The sequence below is a fragment of the Galendromus occidentalis genome, unplaced genomic scaffold (genome assembly GCF_000255335.2).
Source record: "Galendromus occidentalis unplaced genomic scaffold, Mocc_1.1 scf7180000077266, whole genome shotgun sequence".
In the NCBI taxonomy this organism is placed as follows: Eukaryota; Metazoa; Arthropoda; class Arachnida; order Mesostigmata; family Phytoseiidae; genus Galendromus; species Galendromus occidentalis.
The window spans coordinates 136,347-160,822 of NW_003805254.1; the positions used below are offsets into that span (position 1 = coordinate 136,347).

General features: G+C 52.1%; 1 protein-coding gene across 1 annotated transcript; it reads right to left on the reverse strand.

Moving 5' to 3' along the window:
- Window positions 1-20,113: 20,113 nt before the first annotated feature.
- Window positions 20,114-23,987, reverse strand: LOC100902162 (toll-like receptor Tollo). The gene has a single exon (XM_003742054.3). The coding sequence runs from the start codon at window positions 23,985-23,987 to the stop codon at window positions 20,391-20,393; it is 3,597 nt and encodes a 1,198-aa protein (XP_003742102.2). The 3' UTR covers window positions 20,114-20,390.
- Window positions 23,988-24,476: the final 489 nt, after the last annotated feature.

Sequence of the window (24,476 nt, forward strand, 5' to 3'; positions counted from 1 at the left end):
TAGGGACTGTAAGAAATGGCGTCCACTTCAATTGACCGGCGAATTAGCGCAATCGAGAGCCGCATTCGAAGGCTAGAGCAGAACGCCCTCGGGTAGGTAAATGATATCGAGATTCTCGCCTTCACCAGAGACCCAGACGCTCCGTATCGATCTCAAGTCGGGACGCTCGAAGCCATGCGATCGAATGATCATGTGTCTCTCCGGTCTCGACTAGGCCAGCTGGTCATGCATCGTGTGATATCTATGCCGAAACCGCACCGAGATGCCGAAGCGGCCTAACCAAATGATGCCATTCGGAGGAACTTGATAGACGTGAGCTCGAATGCGGTATTGGGGAATACGGTAGAACGTACGTCCTTATGGACTCTACGAGACCGGCCGGGGAGGTTCTTAAATTTCGATCATGGGCTCTGAGTCGGATGGAAAGTGGGAATCGTCGCTGCAACCTCCGTGCGACGTGCATGCATACGAGGAACTTCGAGAATTGGTCGACAGGCCATCGGTGAGGTTCCGCGATAAACGGACCCGCGGCCCATTATAACTGTTTTGATCCCCGTGGGAGGACCGAGGCCGAGGAATCGGTCTCTTGCTTCCGAAAGCCGTTGTAGGGTCCGCGATGAGCGAGTATTCAACATGGCAGAAACTTTACGCTCGAACGCGACCAAGCAATCGGCCCGGCACAACTTACAACTCGACCGAATCTTCTGTACCGAGGGTCCGCATACTGTACACGGCAAGAGTCCGCGAGCTTCACTGGCGGGATGCGGAGGGGAAGTGCGTTGATGGCTTTCCGTCAGTGTCAGGTTATCTGTTTCGAGAATAGATCGCCCCTACGAAGTTCCACTCGGAGCCGCCCTCCTGCTGATTTGCGCCAAGCTCGGTGAGAGGTCCAAGGCCCGAGAGCTGCTCCGGAGATATCAGCATTTCGGGGACAGACAAATCATGCCACGGGCTGGTTCCCAGACCACGGTGCCGGTGGATTGGCGGACTCTCCGGTCGATGAGTCAGTCAGGATAATACCACGGCTTCATCAGAGCCACGGGATTAGACAAACTGGCAACTCGTTTACTCGAACGGATTTTTGAGCGACCTGAGCCCGCTGAAGTCTCTATGCCGACCGAGTGTCGACTTTATCTTACCAACGACAGAAAACAGATCGAGCCGGAACAATGTCGGCCGAACAAATCGTTCCAGATCAAGAGGGATGAACCTCCTCGTCCATCTCGCAGTGTTCTCCTTAGTCCTTCTGGGGTAGCGGCCTTCCTCTGGAGCGTATCTAATAACTTGCGCCTTCAATCGGATATTTCAGCACATGAGTGAATGTCCGGGCAATGTTCCCTTTCACGGCGGGTGAGCGGTAAACTGGACAAGAGGCTCGGAGCATGCCGAAGTTGATTAGCGAGACGCCCTTGCACCTCTGTTCAGCAGAGCATTGCCCGGAGCACTCTACGTCACTTGTCTGACGAGGGTGAGCAGACGCCGACTGCGCCGAAATAGACCTCGTAGCTAGTCAAAAGCTGTTAGTAGCATTCACCCGAGCTACCTGACCACTTCTTCCACTAACTACTTCACAGACGGGACGTTTTGTAGAAGCATGAGCGGCGGCGACAAGGTACAGCGGTAATCAATGTGTGCGGACATGCTGGCGAGCTTGGTAGGCGAACGTATACATATGTATGTATGGACAGCAAGAGGAACACCGCGAGCTCAGCTCAAGCATTTCGGGGCTTTGAAAGCGACCGACGCTCGCGAGGTGAGTCTTTGCACTTTCATCGAATGTGGAGAGGAGAACGAAAATCTCCCGGGATTCGGCGGCTTTGTCATGGGAGTAGCGAATGGATTTCCACCATCGAAACTGCTGCTGCCACAACGAACCCATGGTCCGAGTGCTCCCGCCGGCAAACCGGAGCGCGAGCAGACCAGTCAGTCGCCCACCCAGCCAAACCAAATACGAGAATACTACACGACGCATTGCCTCAGGTAGTTCATTTACATACGTGCGGCTCGGGAGCGGGGAACAGCGCCGACGAAGTGGAAGGAAAGCAAGCTCCGAACATAACTTCAGAGCAGTCGGGCGTTTTTTTTTCATGAATCGATCTCGGCTCCCTCGCCGAGTTTCTCCATCGAGCACATGGGGCTCGCGATAATCGAGCTGCTTCCCAGCGGATATTTTTTCATTTCACTATCGTAATAATAAATGTTTCCTTTCTGCGTCCAGGGAGCTGCTGATGGAAATGAAGCTTAGAACGTCCGTTGATGAGGTTGTTTGGCTGTGTGCGCACTAGTTGTCCCCCTCGATCCGACGACGCAGGGACTCCCGCACTGACCCTCCCCACCTCACCGACTCTCCCCGCCAGCTACTCCAGGAGACAGTTGTGGAGCCTTCCTCTCCTCCCTCTGTCTCTTCTTGGGCTCGTCCGCGTTCCCTCACCCCGAAAAAGTGGCAACAGCAGCAGCCACGGCACCAAAACTACCGAAGGAGGGCACCAGTGTACATAGAAAACAGTGATGGTAGAGACGACTCAACCCCTGACGCTCTCTTTTTCTAATTCCTCCCTCACCGCCTTAGGGGGGCAAAGGGAGCAAGCGGAATGCTACCGCCCAAGCTCTCCCGAATTCGTTTAGCTCCTCTCCCGAAGTTCTATGCTCATCGTCACGGAGAGCACCAACGAACCACAAACAGACGGGCAGGCCAGCCACGATGGGGGTGAAAGCTTGAATCAACTGGCAAGCGCGCCAGCGATAACGGAACGCGGGTACGGGAGCTGGAGCCTTCCCCGTTTCCTTGGCGTCTTCGTCTCTTTGGTCTCTCAACTGTCTGTATGTATGTACATGCATAGCACGTGGTGGGCAGCAGAGTAGATGAGCTCAACCTGAAAGACAGTGGACAGAAAGATTCCGACCAGGATATTAGAGCACTCTCTTTTGGATACTGATTGCACAATGTCAGAACTTCGCCACTGTTCATAGATTTTGCCTTGCGCCGGCGGGCAGAAACGCGTACGCCGTTCTGCTCTATGCTCAACTCCGAGCAAGGGAATATTAGACCTCTTTCGCTCTGGACTCTTCATGATGGAAAAGTAAGTCGTTGTGCAGATAGCGCTGAGCCTCCGAAATGATGGGTCACAACAAGTCGCAATCATTTATTTTCTCCTAATTTCTTTGCATTTATCGGAGGCATCCGTGGGAGGGTGGATCAGAATCTCACATACGCATTTAAAAATGGAGATTCGGATTGACGAGTTCCGTCCATTGCTTCGTGGATGAGTTGAACTATGAGACTTCGATCTGCTCTAGTGAGGCCTGTGCCATTCGGGCCTGACTGCAGCGGCATTTCTCCCGGCCCCACCTGCCAAAGATTGCTGGTTGGGCGTCAATTCCGTGTGCCCCCCTGGTTGGGCCTGCGCCCCACCTTGAGAAGCACCGCGCAGAGTAAATGACATTGGAATTTCCAGAGGATACACTCGTGCGTGCTTCCGTTCATAGACTCTAGGTTTCCCTCGATCCCCCTATCCCTGAATTCTAGGCTCGCCGATTCAGACGAAACGCGAGTACCCGTATGAAGCACTTGATGGAAGAGCACGGCATCGCAAGGATCAGTCCTGTTTCCACGCCTCGGACGCACAGCAGTCAGCAATTGTCTCAGCGTTCCGTACGAGACCCAGTCACGGATTTCGCGGAAGCGGAGGAACCACCGGTATTTTCGGAGGAAAATTCCGCTCTCGGAGAAGGCGTCGGCGGGCCGTTCAAATGGAGCCTCTTCTCCTTGCCTCGAACACTTTGAGGAGTGACGCACTCCGCTCGATTTGCGAGTCAAACATCAACCAGGTCGTAACCTTGGAAACACTAGCGAGGTCGCTATCTGGGATGTATCCGAGCGATCCGCTGCTCCGGAAGCGCGGGATTACATCGAGGTGATATTTACGTCCGTTCCTAGAAACCGCGAGAGACAAACTCCGTCTCCCGCTGCGGGAGGCTCATACGAAAGGCTCGAGATTCTCCCCCGTGTTGCACCTCCTCTGGTTTCCGAATGCGTTCTCGAGTAATCCAACTCACCATTCGCAGGCCGCGCGCATATCTCTCGACGAGGCAAGGATGATCGGAGGAGACCGTCGCTACACGCTAAATGCAGACCCAATCCTTGGCGGCTCATTCTGATCGAGATGGCGCTGCTGCGTGAGAACTACGCTGAGAATACTAACTTCAGAGATATCATAACGCCGCTGCTCATTGAAGACGTCCTGGCGACGCGGAATCTTGCTGTTGCCTGTGATGTGCCGGTAGGGTTTTGTTTGAGGACCGTCGAATCGATGAGGCTCACACAGCAAAGAAGCTTCGCCCCCGAACTTGACTGGGTGGTGAGGGAAGTATCCTCTCGAGTCCGAAGTACGTCGGTCTCGGAATCGAAGAGGATTCAGACGATGAGGTCATTCACGACGACGATCGCGGAGAGAGGTCGAGAACAAGACGGTCGAAAACTCGGTACAAAGCGCCCCCTCCCCTTATGTAGCCAGTGTCCCCGTTGGCGAGATGACAGAATGCTTGAGACCAGTGGCGCGCGATTTCAAGGAACATCCGATATGATGGTTGGAGTTCGGTGTCTGACCACGAGGGCGGAGCACAACGGTCGATAGCTCTAACCAATTCCTGATCACGGGACGAGGTGCTTCTCAACGCTCTCCGTGACTGACAATGAGGGAGCCATGCACATACTCCCAGCACTCATCAATGTGTTAGGCTTCTAGGCATGGTACGCCCGCGCGGGAGAAAATTTGGGTAAGGTATCTGCTCCGTCCGATGAGCTCGATCTGCTCATCTGCGACGTGGGCGTTGCGGTGGCGCATGCTGATGAAATGTCCGTCCCTCTGCCGCGCCATCTCGAAGGGTCGACATCGCTTCTGATGTCGATGCCTTCCGCGGTGTGTGCAGACTGCATTGGTCAGCTTCTTCTCAAGTCTACGCATCAGACTTTCTGAACTCAAAGCAAACCCTGAATCACTCGGTCACAGGGGATTGTCCCCCGAGAGAATATCTGCTCCTCTACATCGTGCTCATTCGCATCCGACGAGTCTCCCGGAGCTTAGGTGGAGGAAAATCTTCGGGAAAAATCAGCCAGGCCGGTGGGGGGCGCGGCTATCCTGTCGATCTTTTCCGAAAAATCCTCCAATCCGTGCCCCCGGCATCCGGTCAACCCGAACGGGACTCCGGCGCAGGCGTGACCTCCTTGCGTTGGACTAGCGTCGCGCGCGACTCAAGCCGAAGAGCCTCGATGATTGTGTTTTGTGCTCAGGAAAGCGTTTCACATCAGAGAGAGGCTCTGCAGAAATGAAACTGTCCTGAGAAATGTTCTTCGCGATTTTGCTTGCTCCGAGAAGTGTGCTGGTGAATTACTCTCCTGAGCATCGATCGAACGGATTGAATCAAGCGTAAATCGTAAGATCTTGTGACTGCTTTCGAAAGGGGACATTGATTGTTCATTGTTCTGACCTGCGTCCTTCTATAAGTCGAGTAGATGAAGAGGAAGAATCGATTGGTTGATGGTTTTTCCGAGGGCTCCCAATTTGCGACTCCCTGCGCTTCTCAGCCGCGATTACGGCGTCGCGGCCACGGGAAGTAATGGATTCTTTCGAGGCTTTATTCCGTACGCCTTTCATCGAGATAATCCATGTAGGTGCTTAACTTATCAAGCTACGGGAGCTAACGCCTCTGCTTGGAGTGACCTATCGAGGTGCTCCTTTCCCGCTGAAATTTCCGGCTCGCGTCACATCCCGAGATTGAAGACACCTAGGATAAAGGGGAGCAGAACTTCTGCATCCTCTCGATTGGAATTGATAGGCGGCCAGTACACTCTCGAAAAAGAGAAAATACGCTCTCCGCCACACGTTATCCTCGCGGGACTTTACACCATAGTGAAATTTCTCATAAGGGGGGGCGTTCGCGAATGTACTCGGGCAGTCTCCAGCAGCGAGGCAGTCTCTGATGAATGATGAAGCGAGTACTCCTCATGGGAGAGATTCAGATCCCCAAGGGGGAGAAAGAAGAGCTTCTTACGTGGAAGCATTTTATAGTCATCTGGATGATTCAGTACTTCATGCCAGCGGGAGCAGACGGACTCATAACTATGGCTGGTGGATGGAAGAAATCGATGGGCAATCTCTAATTGAAGGGCAATATGCGGCAAAGAGGCAGGTTTCGGAATGTCGACCGTAGACGGGTATTCAAACAGAATATCTACTCGTGTGTCTCTGGTCGACCCTCCTTGCCGAATCGCGAGCAACATGGAACGCTTCAAGGCATGGCGCGATTGGTCAGAGTATTGTCGTATTCTCCCATCTACACGGTCGTCGAGCTCGTCTCCAGCCCGACGTCTCGCGGGAATGACGTTCTTTCTCCCATTCCTCCCGGCAACACATGTGATAATCAGAGTCTCGTACCTTTACAGCGGCACCAGCTGGTCACAGCGGCTGGCAGCGATGTGATTCGCATATGTTCTTTGTGCCACTGCTGTCCCGTCATTTGTTCAAGTCTTCCGAAGAAGCGAATATAGGTCCCTAGTGGCAAACGACCAGCGAAAGATCCCTGGCAAGTACGATGAATCTTGAATGAACGATAATCTTGTTCAACGCCTTGTTACTGGCTTGTACACGAGGAGAGGACGAATGATGGCGCCTGGTCTACTCCAACTCCTCAGGCTTGTGCGTGGACAGAAGTTCATTCCTTCAGGGCTCACCGAACCTGGGAGGCAGCTGAAGTCGACGGGAAGATAACGAGAATGCTGACGCTTCCCCGTGCTGAGTATCCCTGCTCGTAGGACCGTCAAAAGCTGACTGCCGAGAGTTGTCTGGCAATCATGAGCTTTCCGGTCCCTGTCTCCTCGGTGGGTCCTGTGGTCTGCTTGTTTGTGCGATATATATGGCTTGAATTCCATCCTCAGTTTCCGAATTCGATCCAGCTCGTCTCGCAGCCTCTGTCTGAGCTGTTTGCGCAGGAATCCCACGCGCGGCGGTTTGCCGGGTAAGCTTCTACAGAGACCGATCTCCCCTGTATCGAATTGCACGCCCGCTTCATCGAGTCTCTCTTACTCCGACTAATGTACCTGGCTTCCGATATGGAGAAATTCAGGAGTATATTCGCCACTGTCGAGTGAAACCTATCTGCTCTCTGGAACGTGGTTGTCGGGAGAGCTAAGCGAGTCTATGTTGTTCAGTGGGTGGTGATGCTTGACCCCTTACAGTAGAGACCGTTTCCAAGAGACTCGGATATAGGAGAAAGCTCGATATGCGAGACACCTTCCCGGTTCCATGAGTGGCCATCGAACATGAAGACGGGGCAACCGCAACCGGATTTGAGGATAATTCCTGGCTTTCCCGCGGGGTCTCTCGCGAGCGGGTTCAGCTGCACACTTCTTGATGAAATTCGAGGGAGAAACTATTGTGGGGCCCAAACAACACATTAACATCCTAGAACCTGGATATTCAAACGGAGAACAAGCTATGAATGGATTATTTGATCGGGAGAGGAGAGTCCCCTCGTACACAGCGTTGGGAGAAATATTACTTCCGGAAACATCTAGCATCATCTTCTCAGCTCAGCAGACATTCGCAGATTTGTGATTCGGGCGCCTAGATTCCTGTTTACATGACAGCGATCTGCCGCTGAACAAATAAATCTTCCGCGAATGAGTTGTGTGTGCACTCGTTTCGCGATGAAGCGGAGAGGTATACTTATACAGTTATACTTCACGTCGCGGCGGCATGCAGACAGCCGCGACGGTGGAAGACGAGAGCAGTCAGTGCGGGACTGCGCTGGGAGCGCTCCGACGTGGACTGCGACAATTCAAGGGTTCAAGAGTCGCGTTTTTCACGGCCCCTGACAGCCGTCCTCGAAGTTGTGCACTATGATGTTTTGTATGATGTTTGTCAAAGATCCTATAGGAGAAATTAGGTTCCGAAGTAGAATGGGTCATGGCTCATGGAAACAGAGGAACCCGTTGAATATATTCGGCATCCCCAGGCGATCCTCCATAGAGAGTCTACGGGAGCCGAAATGGTCCGAGAACCTGGGGAAAAATGTCGCGACAGATTCCAGTCTTATTCAAGCTGTGAAAAATCTTCGATAGCCGGTCCTTCAGCGCGCCGCCGCTCAATCCGGATACATATTTCGCGAGGAGTCGGCTGTCTCCGTCGGAGTCAGAACACATTGGTCCTCAGGGAAGGAGCGCTGGGACGAACTAATTGTGAGCTACGGGTAATGCATTTCAATGCAATCGAAAGTTGTCCCGTTCTTCGATAATATCATGGAGATCCCCCCTCGCTCGAAAGGATTGCCGGGGGGCCTCCATCAAGGCTAAAAACAATCGATTTTCCTCGGACAGGGGATCTGTGTCTGCGGATCCACGTCGATGCTGCCTGCTTTGTCAGCTCGCTCCATTTTGAACTCGAACAAAGTCGAAGGCCTGCAGAGACCTCACGGTCATTTGTCGAGGATAACCAAGGAGTTACCGAGCCTGCGGCGTTCCGTCTTTCCCCAAGAGGAACGGAAGACGACAATGGACAACATGGCCTAGAATCGTCCAATGGATTGAGGGTGAAGCATGGGCGGATCCGGTGAGACATGGGACATGGAGCTTGTGTCGCTCAAGCCTCCCAGATGATGGAGCAGAGTTTCTTTCAGAGGTTCCCCTCCGCTGAAAGGCTCGCGTATGAGAAGATTTCGAGAATTCCTCCAAAAATGGGAGCGCAGGAGAGCTTCATTTGGAGACTATCAAGCTTCTGCGAAAATTCCGCTGTGAGGATAGAGCGTAGAAACGGCGGCGTCGTCCCTCCGTGAGAGGGTTGTTGGCTCCCGAGTCAGGTATGCTGGCTTGGTCCGTGGATGGATCCAGTAGAGTCTTCCCATTTGGCCCTCCCCATTGCCCGGCATAGGGTGCCATCGGTTGGTTGGCTGATTGTCTGCTGATGATATTTGTCTGAAGGAGCGTTGGAATGCTTCTGACAATAAGAGACGAAAGACTCCGTCCTCGGTCACTTGATTTTTGCCTTGTGGAGCTCTCCATCATCTCTTTCAATCAAAACGGGCAGTGTGGCGCTGTAGCGAGGAATGAGCGGCTGCCGGCAATTTCTGACCGCTCGGGGTTCCAACCTGAGCCCGAATGACCGATTGTCCATGCATCTCGGAATCGGCGCTCGTCATGCATCCTCGTCGTTGCGGCTGCTCTGGTGCGATCTCGAGGATGCTGCGCCCCCATGGATCCTCCAGTCTCCCGTTTCCGAGGGTCACAGTCGTCAGAAGAGATTCTAAGAAAAAGTCGCAGGTGGGGAATCCCACGATCCAGCGGGCGGCCAGACTTCGATGCGGGCCGTAATCCATTGTTAGTCTCGGGGCGGTATTTCGTTCGTCCGTTCGTCGGTTTCTCCGTTCGTTTGTCCAGGCGCCCGTCGCTCGATCCGTTTGTCCGGTGACCGGTCAGTTGGCCCTCCTTGCCTAACCGAGCCTCTTGACGATACGCGGGTCCGGACGGACAAGTGATGCTCCGCTCGTTAATGGTCACTGTTCAACAACGACATCAGCACCGGCAACGGAAGGGCGGCGTGTCGCGGGCCTCATCAATCATTATAGGGGTTAGAGTGTCTCGCACTGAGCATGCACGTACCACACCATCGCCTTCCGACAACGGATTCCGGGAACATTGTTCCCAACGCCGACGCAACGACGAGCTCCGTAGGCAAAACTCGGACCGACGGTGGCCCTCACGACACAATCGAAGGGGGCGGCGGGGAGGGGAATTCCATGCTACTGCTCCGAATCGATTCCATCTTGTTCCGACTCTTGAGGAAAAGCCTCTTCTGGCCTCACCATCAAATCGCAACCACAAGAAGTTCTCGGCCTAATGATTGCCGATGGTTCCTTCGGAACGACTGCAGTCAGTGGAGCTGTCGGGATGGTCGGCCAAACATACGACAGACAAGAATATCGAGCGAGCAGGCGGCAGGCGGCAGGCTGGCAGGCAGGCAAGCGGCCCTTTCACCACCCAAACGATCGTTCACCCTTTGGACCGCACCCATGAGCGAACGGCGGTACCAACATCATAGAACGCCGGAAAAAACGATGTCGACGACGATGGTGTCAGAGATATCACCTCTACCATTGTCGTTTTCTCCGATTTCATTCTGAGACTGGAGCACTGCTCGACCCCGTCGGAGCCTCGATTCGCTATTCACCCCCAGCGCGCAGCAGCTGCGAAACTCGAGTTCGTCAGCTACCAGTGAGGCGGGTTCGGACTCCGACCGCGGATATCAGGGCTCGACGAGGTGGATCTCGCTCGATATCTACCGGGAGAATGTACCTAAGTCCCTCCGGAAAATAACAAGAAGAGAACACGAGAACAACAAGTCAGTGGGAAGCATGAGAAAGTTTCCGGCGAATCGGAACGCGACAGGAAATAACGACCTCGACGATAAATGTTGCGTGTTGTGGTTTCTGAAGCGCCCCATTAAACTTCGTGCAGCAACGTCTGACCGAATATTGGCGAGAAGCGGTGCCGCGCGCCGTCGATGTTGGCGGCTCCATACAACGATGGTACCATTGAAATGGCTTGTTAGCCGAGCGGTCGGCAGGCGAAAAGAAGAGACAGGGAACGCGCAGGAGGTTGACCGGGAAAAAATCGCCGCTCCATCGATGCCGCTGTTGTGCTGCCGCGGTCGCCGCGAATAACCGAAACACCAGTCTGCCGTCCGAATGACCGGCCGACCAACCAACCGGCCGGCCAGTCGTTGCGGCGAAATCTGGTTTCACGATATGAAGAAGAAAGCGATTTTCCTCGATGAGAGCAAGGATATGAGCCCTCGTAGACGGACTCGAATTGCAATCGGTGAGAGGAGGGTCCTGTACGTTCACAAAGACTTCGATCCTTGCGGCAGAAGAAGAGAGTCGCAGAATATCATCGCGTCATGCAAGATCTTCAGCCATCTTCATCGATGTCAACAGCAGACCATTGCCATCTCTTAGGGGCTTGAAATATATGCATATCATAGGCCAAAGAGGAATGGCTTTCGACTGGTAATTCGTCGTGCGGGATTCGACATGGAAAATCCTCATTACTTTTTCGCAACTCACGAACGCGAAGGGCTGATCAAACTACTCGATGCTAGAACATGATTTGACATTGGAGTTTATTTCAGAGCCGATCGTCTTGACTTTCAAAAGCTCGGCAATGTTTCAAATATACGGAACTTGAAATTATTTCCATTTTTTCGCGTCCCCTTTCAAGTAGGAAGCCGATCGAGTCGAAGGCAGCGAATCGATAGCTCTTCGAGAGATGGTGCAATGACATTGATGTCTATCGAGTCCAAGCTTCCACAAGAGCCGGTATATGTACATTGGACCATTCATTGCTCGTTCGTCCCTCGTTCGCATGCGTTCGACCGTTCTGGTCAAATGAAATTTTTCCACATTTCCGCAGCTAGGCCAACGCTTCCGTCTTCCGATTTCAGACGGCGACACGCTTCAAACGACCGCTTCAGGTTCCTTATGCTCTCAGTCGGTAAGCTTTCCGTCGGATCGCTCGCAATCATGATTGACGACGATTCACGATATTGTCAAACAGCTTTGCCCAGACGCTGTTTCCTCACGTCATGAGATCGCTACACGGGCTTCGGGGCAATACGCATTTGGATCGCGCCATTCTACGCTAGAGCCGGCGCGCTCTCCCTCGTTCAAGAGCTGCTTGAGAGGATTCAATGTTGTTTCCTATGCAAGACTCGAACGTAGACCTCGGGTTCCGAGGGATCGCAGATCTGAGTTTCTGACAGGACCGATATCTTGTCGGACTGAGCTCCATTGATGCTACCGTTTCCCCCACGATGTGAGACCTTCCCCAAAAATAAGTCCTGGCTTGATAGTTAAACTTGATAAACCCCTTCAGTCCAGACTGAGTGGGTTTCTTTCCAGTATGTTCAAGAATGACAGTTCCCAACCACATAACAACCATTCTGTGACCTATATCGCCGTTCTGGGGCAATTTGGGGCAATCCGCCTCGACAAAATCATACAACGCATCTCGAGTGTGAGTTCGCTACACTCCTCCCGGCAATCCAAGGAATGTGACAGCCTTCCCTATATTCCGGGAAACGTAGTAGAGAATAGAAATGAGGGAGGTTCATTCTTCAACATGGGGGTAGTGGGCGAAAACCGGCCGACACCGTCAATCGGACCAACGAGCAAATTGTTGGCACGCTCCTCTGTTCGATATTCTAGCACCTCTAGAGATCAATCGGGGAGGACATCGCTCCTTCCCACGACCCCTGATTGGAAAACCGATGGACAAAGCCCGGATCAGATCTGCGTCTTGTCAGAAATGACATGCCCAAATATAGACCCAAATATAATATATAGGTCTGATAGTCGGCATTCGCTCGATCCTTAACGGGGCTTGTCGGTCGATCAGAAACATGATCCGCCGATAGATTTCTGATGACTCTACTAACGAGGGTCGACCTGGAACCGTATCATCAGCGATGTTTCATTTTCCGGCTTCTGTGCAGATTGTAGCCACGTCTCATCCCACGTCCCGCTTCTATCATGCAATTTCATTGTATAATGCAAAGGGCAGCAAGTATTGTCTGACGACCGCAGAGATCGCAATCATTGAATCCCTGGCAACGCTCTCGGCTGACATTGAGATTTCTTCAGGAACTCTCCTCGCAGCACAAGAAACCACGTAGTGCCGCGATCCCGATGCGATGGCGTCATACACGTCAGATGCTGCATGGACCAACGAAGGGCCTCTGGTCCACTGCCTCGAAAGGCGGCTCTCACCTGCCTTGCATATCTCCAACTTTTTTCTGACGTCGGTGGTTTCGGTTCCAGGTAAGAACCGAACACCAGTTCTAGCTCCGATCTGAATCGTGATGGGCTCTGTCTCAGGTTGATCGAGCTGGTCCGATGGAGCTCAAATTCTCAAGCGGTGTCGATTCCTGAGAGGTCCCAGAAGATACCCCTTCAAACTCAATGAGCCGCTGGGAAATGAGCCGTACTCACCAGACCAATCAGCAACAATAGATGACCTGGAAAAATTGACTCTTATCAGAGAATCGTGTTTAATTCTCCCCGACGTGCCCGAGTCAAAAGTTCACTCGCTGTTCACATGCTTATCGGAACTTGATTGAGCCAAGATTGGCCAAAGCTCGCCGTTTAACTCACCACAGGCTCTCGATGGGAGATGGACTATCGAAGCGATATCGCAGAAGATCGAGCAGCTCGGAATTGAGTTTCGCTGTGGAAAAGCACGATGATTCTCCATCTATGTATGACAGCAAGGAAGCTCCTCGGGAGGCGATTCTGCTCCTCCGAATGAGCGAGTCTCGAAATCCTTGCATGCTTTCCAGCCCGCAGACTTTCGCGTAGGTCAAGTATCTATACGGCCGATCCTTCCGGGAATCCTAGTTCACTGGATATTTGCATCCCTCTGGTGGGCGGCGATTGGAATGTACTCCTTTTTATTACGTGTCAATCCGAGACTCCGACAGTCCGGCGAGCCCCTCACGGGGGAACAGGCAAGCTGGTGTCATCTGAATCCCACACCAAGAAGGACTGTCTTCACCGAGGTCAGTGAGCGCGAGCAGATTCCAGATGCTCAAGTGTTTCACTGACGCGGAATTTCTCCGATACTTGAGGATGAAGCTATTCGATTGCAGATATGGGTTGGTGATGTCGTGGGCGTTCTGAGTGCTCGTTTTGAATTGGCTTGTCAACATCGGCAGCAACAAGAGGAGAGGCCCGCCCATTCTTGCCAATCGTCGACCGGATGAAAACGTTTCGTTAATATCATCAGTTTCGAAACGAGCAGCATTGCTTTCCGCCTGCGTACTATTTAATACTCTCCTTCTCAGAAGCGTTCAACAGACAAGTGAGGCTAAGGTCGATGTCACCATCATTTTTCCAATGAACTCTAAGCAAAAAACTACATTCGGTATCCCTGACCACAATCCTTCTCCAACGACAGGGCATTTACCAGAATCGTGATAGATCAGAGATTTGACTGAAAGTCCCTGTCGCACGCTCATGGAGTCTCGATGAATACTATATCATACCTGTCGAGGGACGGAGGAGCAAGCACCATTTTACCGGGATCTCCTAGTTTGGATGGCGCGTATATTCTACTTGAATTAGCTGGAACCCGAATCCAGAGAAATAACGTCAAATGATCCGAAATGTCACGACTCGTGCCTTTTTCCGTTTCGGCTTTCAGAATTCCAAGTTTTCTGGTGGTTTTGATTCAAATCGCCGTCATGGTGACTGCTTGCCTCGCTGGCTTGCGGCCAGTCTGGCTCAATGACTTGCAACGAAAGCCGCGAGTCTTTCAACGGCTTCTATCATTACTCCCCAAAAGATCCAATGGGCAACGCATTGGGTGACTGTTCAAGCCTCGCCAACTTCCATTGCATTCATTCTCCTCGGGGAACCTTGTTTGGGGTCGACGCGACGGTCGTGAAGGGTGACATTCCACGGCTCAAGATCTCAATTTCAGCTCAAGGCTGGAAGCATGCAGATTCATCTAGTATTGGGGGCTAAGCTTGTCGGCGCAGGTTCCCCGTTCATATCGATCGAGAACGCTCGCGGAGCAATGAGACTAAACGAAATTCTCAAACATCCGACTTTTGAAGTATGGAGGTGCAGGGCTGGGAGACACCGTGCCTAGCCGATCGTAGCCGGAACATACAGACTCCGTGTGTGCTTGCCCATTCTCGCGGCTGGTGCGAGGAGGAACAGTCGGCTTCGACAGCCGAAAGATAACATCCTCCTCCTTCGGGCACTTCTCTCTGGAGAGTGTGGTCCCTTCGCCTTCGGAGGCTTATCTTAGAGGATCCTGCTCGCGGATCCTGGCGGGATCGATTCCTGCACCAGGTGCATTCTCTCGCGAGAGCGGCATCGGAGCGGAGAAAGGACGAACTCGAGTACGCGATAATGCGGATTCGTTCGGTCGTTCAGAATTTTCGCGCAAGGTTAGCTGCTTGAATGCCGGGCGCAAAATTGTATGAGCTGTCTTTCGCTCCCGTAAGCGATCGTTCCGAAAGGGCTGGCAGCCGTTGGGGAGAACGGGAAAAGGAATGGCGGCCCGAGGAAATATTCGAACAGTGCGCTCGAGGAGGAAAAAAGAGCCTCCTCCGCTCCCGTGTGCTCGGTCGTTCCGGCGAACCGAGTCAACACCCCACCCTGACGAACGGGCATGCGAACGAATGAGCGAGCGAGCGAGCGGAGCCACCATCGATGCACCTAATGCCGCAACTACCCTCCCAAGAATCGAGGTGAAGGCTCTCGGCCAACGTGACCACCGTTACCTTCTTCTCCGTTAGATCTGGGTGAATCACTATGGGAATTCCCACATCTTGGTCGGTGGGTTCGTCAGTCGGTCTTCACTAGCGGGGGCCAACAGAGAGTCCAGAGAGAGAATCACGATCAGAATCTCTCACTCGAGGGAAAATACTAATGCTGTACCCAACTCCCCATCGGATAGGACAGTGAGCCAGGGCCGGTGATGACGATTGCCGTTAATATGGAATTGATCGCGTGCCTCGGAGTTTTATTCCGCTGCCGAGGCGGCATCAACGTCGTTCCCCTTCCATGTTGATTGATTATCGCGCAATAGGCGGGAATGCGTGCCTGCTCGCTCGAATCTCTCTTGCCCTTGCCAGACGCTGCCGAGCTCAGAGTTGGAAGGAACATCGATACGAGACAGGGAACCCTCGGAGGTCCATGAACTTCCTCGCTCTCCATCGGGCGATGGTGGAACTTGGGTTTAGGAGGGAATAACAAACCACAGAATACCAGCTTTGCCGGATGTACACGCATGCGTGTAGCGAGACAGAGGAACATGTTCTTACTCACGCGGAGAACAGTCGACGCCTCGGTGATGATCACTAGGGGAAATGACTAAGGTGAGAGACGAGACCTGACCGGCGAAAAGAATTCTGAGTTTCATAAGACTGGCCGCACAAGATTTCTCTTTCCGTCACGGTTCTATATGCCGTCGGCCATTATTTGAGTCGGAAGAATATACCATTTCTCCCATCGCGTGGATTCTCCTGGTTGACGGGTAATTTGCTTCCTTACGCTCGAGCTCAACTCGAAGCCAGAACGAGTCCAACAAGAATGAGAGACTTCTCGAAACACGATGCCGACGTGGATTGATCTCACGCGGTAGCGCCAGAGTACCATCAGTGGAGGGAAGATGCAACTCCCACAGAGGCTCTCGCTCTTTGCATTCCCATCTAGATGCTTCCCCCTCCTTCCAGAAAATGTAAAACTAAACAGAAGCCATGTTTTCCTCCTGGTGATAGGAAAAAAATAGGGGGAACGGTTCCGGCCACTTCGGCGAATAGTCACATCATGAGAGTTCTCCTCAGTTTCTTCCTTAAGCGAGGGTCTGAGAATCGACCGACCGACCGATTGACCGATTCCGCAGCCTACTCTTCGAGATGATTCCAGATTGGAAACTTCGATTAGAAGTTGAGCCGAAACCGCTACAACAGTGTGAAATGGAACTTTCCTCCCTGACGCCATTCTCGTTCAGTCTCGAGTGTTCCGTTGTCAGCTCTCGCCGCTGCCCTGACTCGATATTTGATTCCTGTCACCGATTGGGATGCGCGATCTCGATTGGGCGAGCGACCAGTCCAAAGCACAGCAGGCTATCGCTTCTTGGAGTTCGAGAAGGCACTCACTCAGCTCAGCGAGATGCCGATAGGCACGAAAAGCGCGCAGCGACAAGTTTCACCTTGATATCGATTCTCACCCGACATTCTCACGAGTTCGGTCGGCCAATGAACTCTGGAAAAAAGCGTACTGTCCCTCCACCGACATTGCGTTGATGTCTCAATTTCCCCGTGAACTATCTAATTTTCGCCGATCGCTCCCAGCGGGGCCGGGGTTTCCCCGATGCAAGCTACGAGCGAGCCGATGGGTTAGCCTCAGTCAGAGCCAAGCCTTCCTGGATCGAACTCCTTCCCTCACGTCTATAGATGGCTTCACGGTAGATGCTGTTAGTCAAAGTTCTCAATGAGCTGCAGCCTCGCTCGTCCAACCGAGCTCTTAGCTCGAAGAACCTTCGTTGATTTTGCTCATATTCCCTTGATTTCCTCCGGGTCTAACCTCGTCTAGGAGCTTCCTCACGAATCAAGATCACTAGATATTTGTATTTACTTACAGGACGAAACTCTTGGACGAGGGAGGGAACTCCTTGTGGTGGATCCGATAGTCGTCGGACAACTTCCCACACAGTAGCCAAGATAAACATTTTCTTTGCGTTTATCACTTGGATAGACCCTTCTTGTAAGCTGTGTTTGCCTTTACGTCAGTCCATCGCTTTTCCGATCGTCTATCCGTCCATTCTTTCTCCGAGCAGTACGTCGAGCATGAAGAGAAAAGTCTTCGACGGCCGCGATCGAAAACTCCACATGACGCAAAGATTCGAAGGGCACTCGATGACTCGAGCAATACGTTCGGATACGTCCGCCTATTGAATCATCTCTGAGTTCGGGCTGTTAGTACTCCTCTGTGGATTTTTGCGGCGAGTTTTCTTCGGGATCATAATGGGCGGCAGCATCGTTGCTGATTCCAGAACAGTCGAGCGAACAATGCTCTGCGGCGAGATCGGGAAGCAGTCACACGAAGAGAAAGACGTGCGGACTAACAGACGGACGGACGCACAGACACGCGAAACGTGGAAACCGGAACAGTTTGAAGGAGGATTTCTGCCCGAGCCCTGTGGTGGCAGAAAAGACACACGGACCTGGGGACGAGCCAACCAGAAAGTGAGCATGCAATCAGGCAGCCCTGCCCGCTTACCCGGAATTCAGCTTATCGCGTAAGTGATTTTGGATGATACCGATTACGGCAAACGAGGTAGGAATTTGAATTAATCCCAGGAGGAGGAATCAATGAAATCCTCGGAGCGGCCTGTTGGGCGCTTGCAGTCGTCACTCGACACAATCCAGCGTCGAGATTTCCCGGTTTGGAAAAGTACTATTCCAGAGGTCTGGTCTCGGAAGACCGGTGGAGAAGGATCGGATCTCACGCAAGGTCCCTCCGGCTGCATGGAGCATCAGGAATCCTACTCCAGCCACGCTCTCACCTGACAAGAGACGTCGAATCGCTTGCGAGTCCCGTGAGCAAGCCATCTCATGAATGATTTCGCCGTTGCTATTCGCGCGACGCACACTGACCTAGATGGCGACTGAAATCAGCGAACTCCTCCTCTCAGCCGAAGCGTAACTGTACACCGGCACCGGTCTTCCCTCTCTACCCCAAGACCCCCCAGACAGTCGTGCGGCTTCCGCCAAACCTTAAGAAGCTGCTACTGGCTCGTCACCTTCTCAGGGGGGTGTGGACAATTTAGACGCGTCCTGAACGGGCTCGGACTCCATGGTTGACGTAGAGCTCAATCCGTGGGATAAGGCGGACATTCATCGCATATATCGACAGGAAGAAAAGCCGAACATGAAGATCGTAAGCGAGAATTCGATTGACAACAAACGTGGAATTCAAATCTTCTTTTCTATGAGAAATCTGCAATCGTCGTGAACCCCGGAAGTATTGTGGATTTCAGTAAAGAGTCGAAGTAGTTAGGTTTTCCCGAAACGCTTCTTTGCGTTCGGTATGCATTTTATTGGTTTTTATTGCTTTTTCATTTTTTCTCTGTTTGCATCTCCACCTGAACTTCATTCTCTCCCGTCACATCTGGAATTTGCATCGATAGACATGAGCATCTTCATCGATCGCTTCTGCACAAACTGGATCAAAATTATATTACATCGTCAGTTCGATTCTCAAGCTTCAGTCGTTGCGTTTCCTATACACAGAGTTTCCCCCGCTGCTCGAGCGATTGTGATTCAGCGTTGAGGACCATGTTTACATCTCGCTTGTTTCAACTTCGACAAGGATGGGCGCACGTTGCAGCTTTCGGAAAAGGTTTGATTCTATCGTTTGGCTCGCTGGATAATTGGCTAATCAAGTGTCTGGGATCGCAGCCGCACCTTGATTCACTTATGATTCATGAAAATATCGACTCCAACTGCATGAGAAAAATGATAGCGGCCTCGTTTTTTGTCCGTCCGCTGAATGAATCGTCCGACTGACTAGCTCCGAAAAAAGCCTCCACACTTCACTTGTCGATGGCACTTGCTTTCGACTCGATATTCCAGAATAAATCTTCACTTCAATCGTTGTTGCTTCTTGGCGCACCTCGCTCCCGAACAATGTAGACAAAGGGATAAAATACTTTCAAAATAAATATGGAAGCTCTTACGCCGAGTATTCTGACGGAGTGCCGATCCCGCATGAAACAAATGAAATTGAAAGATTGAGGGAGGAACTCCGTCGTCCAAGCCACGAAATTCCTCGGAGTTTCGAGTGGAGTTCCAAGTCGACGCTTGGGAACTCCATTTGAGAGGTAGGCTGATATCTGCTGCAGCGCCTGCGTCTCACCCAGAACGTAATTTTGCATTGAGATCCTTCCAACGTAAGCAGCGTACTTCAAATCTCGACAGATCCAATCTCACCGAATGGCCAACTCGCGCACATTTACTACACAGCTGCATAGGCAATCACAGAGATCCGTCGGGGGTGGACCTGAATCAGAAAAGAGTCTGATCCTCGGTCTTGCGATTACAACTGTTCCTTTCCGAGGAACGTCTCCTCCTCATGGAATCTATATTTCACAAGTCCAAATACTTGGTAGTAATCGATCCATCAATGAACCAATCAATCAGAGGATCACACGCGTGTACACTGTCTCCAACGTTCGTTCAACTAACCAAACAGTCGTCCATGCTGTCATCTGATCTCGGTTCGCGTTATTTACAAGAAGACGAATCGCTATATACATCCTATCATCAGAAGCTCCCAATGCTTCCGATTAGACAGCCTCCATACGAACTCGGTCGAGCCTATCCTCATCGAGAGAATGCTCCATTCACACAGCGCACATACATACGATCTATTTTACACAACATTTGTTCCGTCCACCAATCGTTCGCCTAAATCTTCCATCCCTTCTTTCGATTGATCCAAAAACGGCATAGCTTAACAACTCCAGACACACGTGCACTCACTGAGCGCTGCAAACGACCTTATCACCTTCGTCGTTATCGTTGTATCGTTGAATAATCACATGTTTGAGTTGAGGACGTTGTCTTAAAAGGTGGCGGCCAACTCACAGAGGCGGCGGTGTTCGTGGACATTTGGCGGTGCTCCTGGCGGCCGTGGAGAAACTCGCATTCATCGATTGGGCTCCGAATTTCCAGAAGAATAGAGTCGAAGAATACACGGGTACCAGTAGTTTAGAAATCGGCCGCGGTCAAGTCGAGGAACGGCGTCACGGGCTGCGCCGCCCGTGGTCAAATATGAACAGCCACAGAAGTAACGTCGCTCCGCATGACTTTCCGATGACGAGCATCAGGAAGCGAATAGCGGAGTTTGTCCCAGAAGCGTTTCTCCTTCCAGTGTAGGAAAGTGCTGTGTTTGAGCCACATCCGGATGTCGGGATCGAGTTCTCGATACGAAACCCTTCCGAGAAATATCACTACCAATTTATGGTTGCTGTTGTTGAGCACTTCGTGATGAGCGGACTTGAATTCGTAGCGACACCACTCACTCTTGAGAAAGTGCTCCGAAAGAACCACTATTGTCCTTCGGGAACTTTCTACCGCCTCTTGGATAGCTTCGCTGAGGTAGCCTCCTACCATCGGAAGATCCCGGTAGTGCAAGCACAACCGGAACGGCGGATTGCCACACTCCAACCCTGGAGCGAGCATTTGCGCTACGAATGCCTCGTCCTTCTTGCTGTACGAAACAAAAGCATCGAAAAGTTTCTCCTCTTCGACAGGTGCTCTCTGGAACATCCGGATGCCGTAGCGACTGAAGAACCAGACACTCATCTGACGTCGGTACGCGACCAGCGTCAGCATAGCGATCAGAATGATCAACAAGACAACGCCGAGAACAACGGCCAAAGGAAGGAGATCTCCCATGAGTCGGAACTGTCGAACCAACGTCGCTTCGGAAGGATTGTGGCACTCCGTGACATTCAGCTCCCACAATGGCAGTGCAGTGGTTTCGTTGTAAACGCAAGACAGTTGGAAGATGTCACGGACCATGTCGCCACGCTCATGGAGGAACACGGTGAGATCCTGAGTGAAGTAGCAATCGCACGTCCAAAGATTCTTCGCGAGCCGAAGATCGCTCAAACGGATATTGTGTTGGAGGGTCGTCATCGAGATCTCTACGAGATAATTGTGGTTCAGATGAAGGATCTCCAAACTCTTCAAGTGACTGAACGTTGCGTTGTTGATGTAGTTGAGATTGTTGTTGCTAAGATAGAGCTCGCGCAAATTGCCGAGACCGTCGAACTCATGCCCTCGAAGAGCCGTTATCTGGTTGTTCTCGAGCCTCAGCACGCGGAGATCCCGGAGACCGCCGAACGTACGATTCTGGATCGTGGCCACACGAGAGTTGTTGAGATACAGGACCCGCATACTCTTGCGACCGATAAACGAATGCGGTGTCAGAGCTGGAATTTCATTGCCGTCGAGAAAGACTTCGCTCACATCCATGGGAAGCTGCTTGGGTATATCCACATGACTGCCAGGTCGAGCACTGCAATCCACGATATTCGTCTCCCACGACTGATCGTAGTAGCACGTGCAGTTGTCCGGACACACCATTTCACAATCGCACGCATCGAAGTCACAGCAGTGGCATAGAGAGAAGCAATGGCTCTTGTATTCGCACAAAAACTGAGATGGTTTCACCTTGACCAATGGGAGAGTCTTCACATTCTTCGAGAAGCTCAGCTTACAATCGACGTTATGGAGATCGGTGACGCGCGGATATTGTCGGGAGTCGTCGCTGCTCGCCGCCGGATTTTGGAGTTTTTGCAGCCATTCCATATGGCAATCACACAGATATGGGTTGCCCGCGATTGCGAATTCCGGGAGCGGTCGACGATTCGACACTTCGCTCAGACGGAACGTTGTCATTTCGATGACTTCGAGTTGATTGTTGGTGAGATCGACCCGAGTCAAGTTCTGCTTGCCCAAGAACGTGAACGGCTGGATCCGTCGCAGGTTGTTGTTCTTTAGGAAAACTATTTCGATTCCGTTCGGCAACGACGAAGAATCGAGATCGATGAGCTTGTTGAACGAGGCGTCCAACGTACGGAGCTTGAGGCTCTGCTCGAGCTCGAAGTAATTTCCGAGCGATTCGATCTGGTTGTCATGGATGTCGAGCCATTGGAGACCGACGGGAATGAGCGCGTAATCGAACCACCGGACCCGGTTGACGGAGATGTTCAGCATGATGAGGTCATGCAGGTTGCTGAACAGACCGTTGACGTCTTCGATCTGATTCGAATCGAGACGCAGGTAGTGAAGATCGCGCACGTCGTCGAACGTTCCTTGTTCGATGGCCTGTATGCCGTTTCGGGCCAAGTTGAGAATCCGCACCGAAGGCAGATCGTTGAACGCACCCTGGCTTATGTTCCCGATCTTATTGCCCATCAAATTGAGCGCATAGAGTTGACCCAGTCCCTGATAGGACGCATTCGATATGTCCTGGACTTCGTTGTCTGAGAGATCGAGCGATCGCAACATATTGAGCGACGACACAACCCGAGGCACGATCGTGAGCTTGTTGCCGGCCAGATTGAGTTCCTGGAGCATCGACGTGTTCTTAAAAGCATCGATGTGAATCGCTTCGAGACGATTGTTTTCGAGTTGGAGCGTCATCACTGAGTAGAGACCCACCATCATGTGAGGACCGATGCTTTTCAGCCGGTTGTTGCTTATCACCAACGACTGGAGTTTGCTGAGGCTGGCGAACGTTTTGTCAGCGATGTATTCAATTAGGTTGTCTTGGAGCTGAAGCGTTTGTAAATTCACGAGAGCTCGGAACGCGTTCGTGTCGAGACGCGTGAGGCGATTGTGAGACAGATCGAGCACCGTGAGCCTGCTGAGATCCGAAAGGGTGTCAGGCCCAAGCCATCCTGCTGAGAGCTGATTGTGCGCCAGATCGAGCATTGTCAATTCGCTAAGTCCACCGAATAAACCAGGCGGCAATGCACTTAGGGAATTGTTACGCAGATAGAGCTCCGAGAGTTTGCTGTTCGATTGGAAAAACTTGGGAGGTAGCGCCACGAGCATGTTGTGCGCCATGTCCAACCTCTCTAATCGAGAGAGGCCGACCAGAGCATTGGGCTCGGCTCGAGCTATCTGGTTGTGGTCGAGACGCAACTCTTCAAGATTTCCCAATGAGGCAAAACCCCGTTCGGACAGTACCTTGAGCTTGTTGTGAGCTACCTCGAGCTCTCGAATATTCGGACTGCAGCGTGACTCTGATGAAAAACCCGTGTTGACCACGTCGGAGAATCTGTTTCTTGTCAGGTTCACGAACCGCAGCGCGTTTAATCCACAGAATAGCGCATGCGGGAGCGATTCAATGTTGTTCTCACTGATGTCGAGCGTCTCGATGCTCTCCAACGGTACAAAACTAGACGGGGCGACACGTAACGAAACCCGACCCCAATCGGTGTTGTAAGTTCGAACACTTAGATGTTTCAGATCACTTAGTCCCAGGAATGCTTTCGGTGGCAATTTATCCAACTTGCATCTTTCAATGCTCAGCGTATTCAGGCCTCGCAGGTGCTCGAATGAATTGTTGGCGATCTCACTCTGGAAACGTTGCTCTTCACACAGAAGACTCAGGCGCATGGTGTGACCTGGCACTAATAATGAGAAATTTGTCGGGTTCGGTCCGCTCAACAGAGTGTTCACTGAGCACGTCATCGATACACCGGGTGTGTCTGACATCGGCTCCCATGTACAGTCCTCCGGTCGCACCAGTCGGGCGCTGGAGCCGAGAGGAAGGGCAGCGCAGACGCCCAGCACACAGCCGACGGTCAACAGTTTTGAGGCCATTTTCCTCGGACCGACGTGCATTCTTCGATCGGCCAGCTTCCTTGGATAGATGGATGATTGGATGGATGAATGGATGGATGGATGAGTGGCTGGCTGGCTGGCTGGCTGCTGGCTCGCTGGCTGCCTGGCTCGCTAGCTAGCGGCTATGAATTACCACCCACAAGTTCATTTTTATTAACACTCGCGGTCTCGAATCCCCGCACATACAATCGTCTGTTTCGATTGTCTATCCGTAGTTGCTCGATGAATGCGCTGTAATCCGGCGGATGGCACAGGGGATTCAAGGAACGACTTGTAAAAGTATCCGTAGTTCGCGATTTGTGGCGGTCTTCCGTTCAGCTTCTCTCCTCAGCAGCTGCTTCACTTGCTGCTGCTGCTGTTGTTTCGATGGTAGTTGTTGTGGATGCTGCTGCTCTTGCTGCGGCTCGACAACAATTTGAACACCACATGACATTTTGTTTCGTCGACACGTTTGTAATTAATCCTCGTTGAAGCACTCACTGACGGTCG

Excerpts from the sequence above, each read along its gene's own strand:
- LOC100902162 (XM_003742054.3), bottom strand. The coding sequence starts at position 23,987 with ATGCACGTCGGTCCGAGGAAAATGGCCTCAAAACTGTTGACCGTCGGC.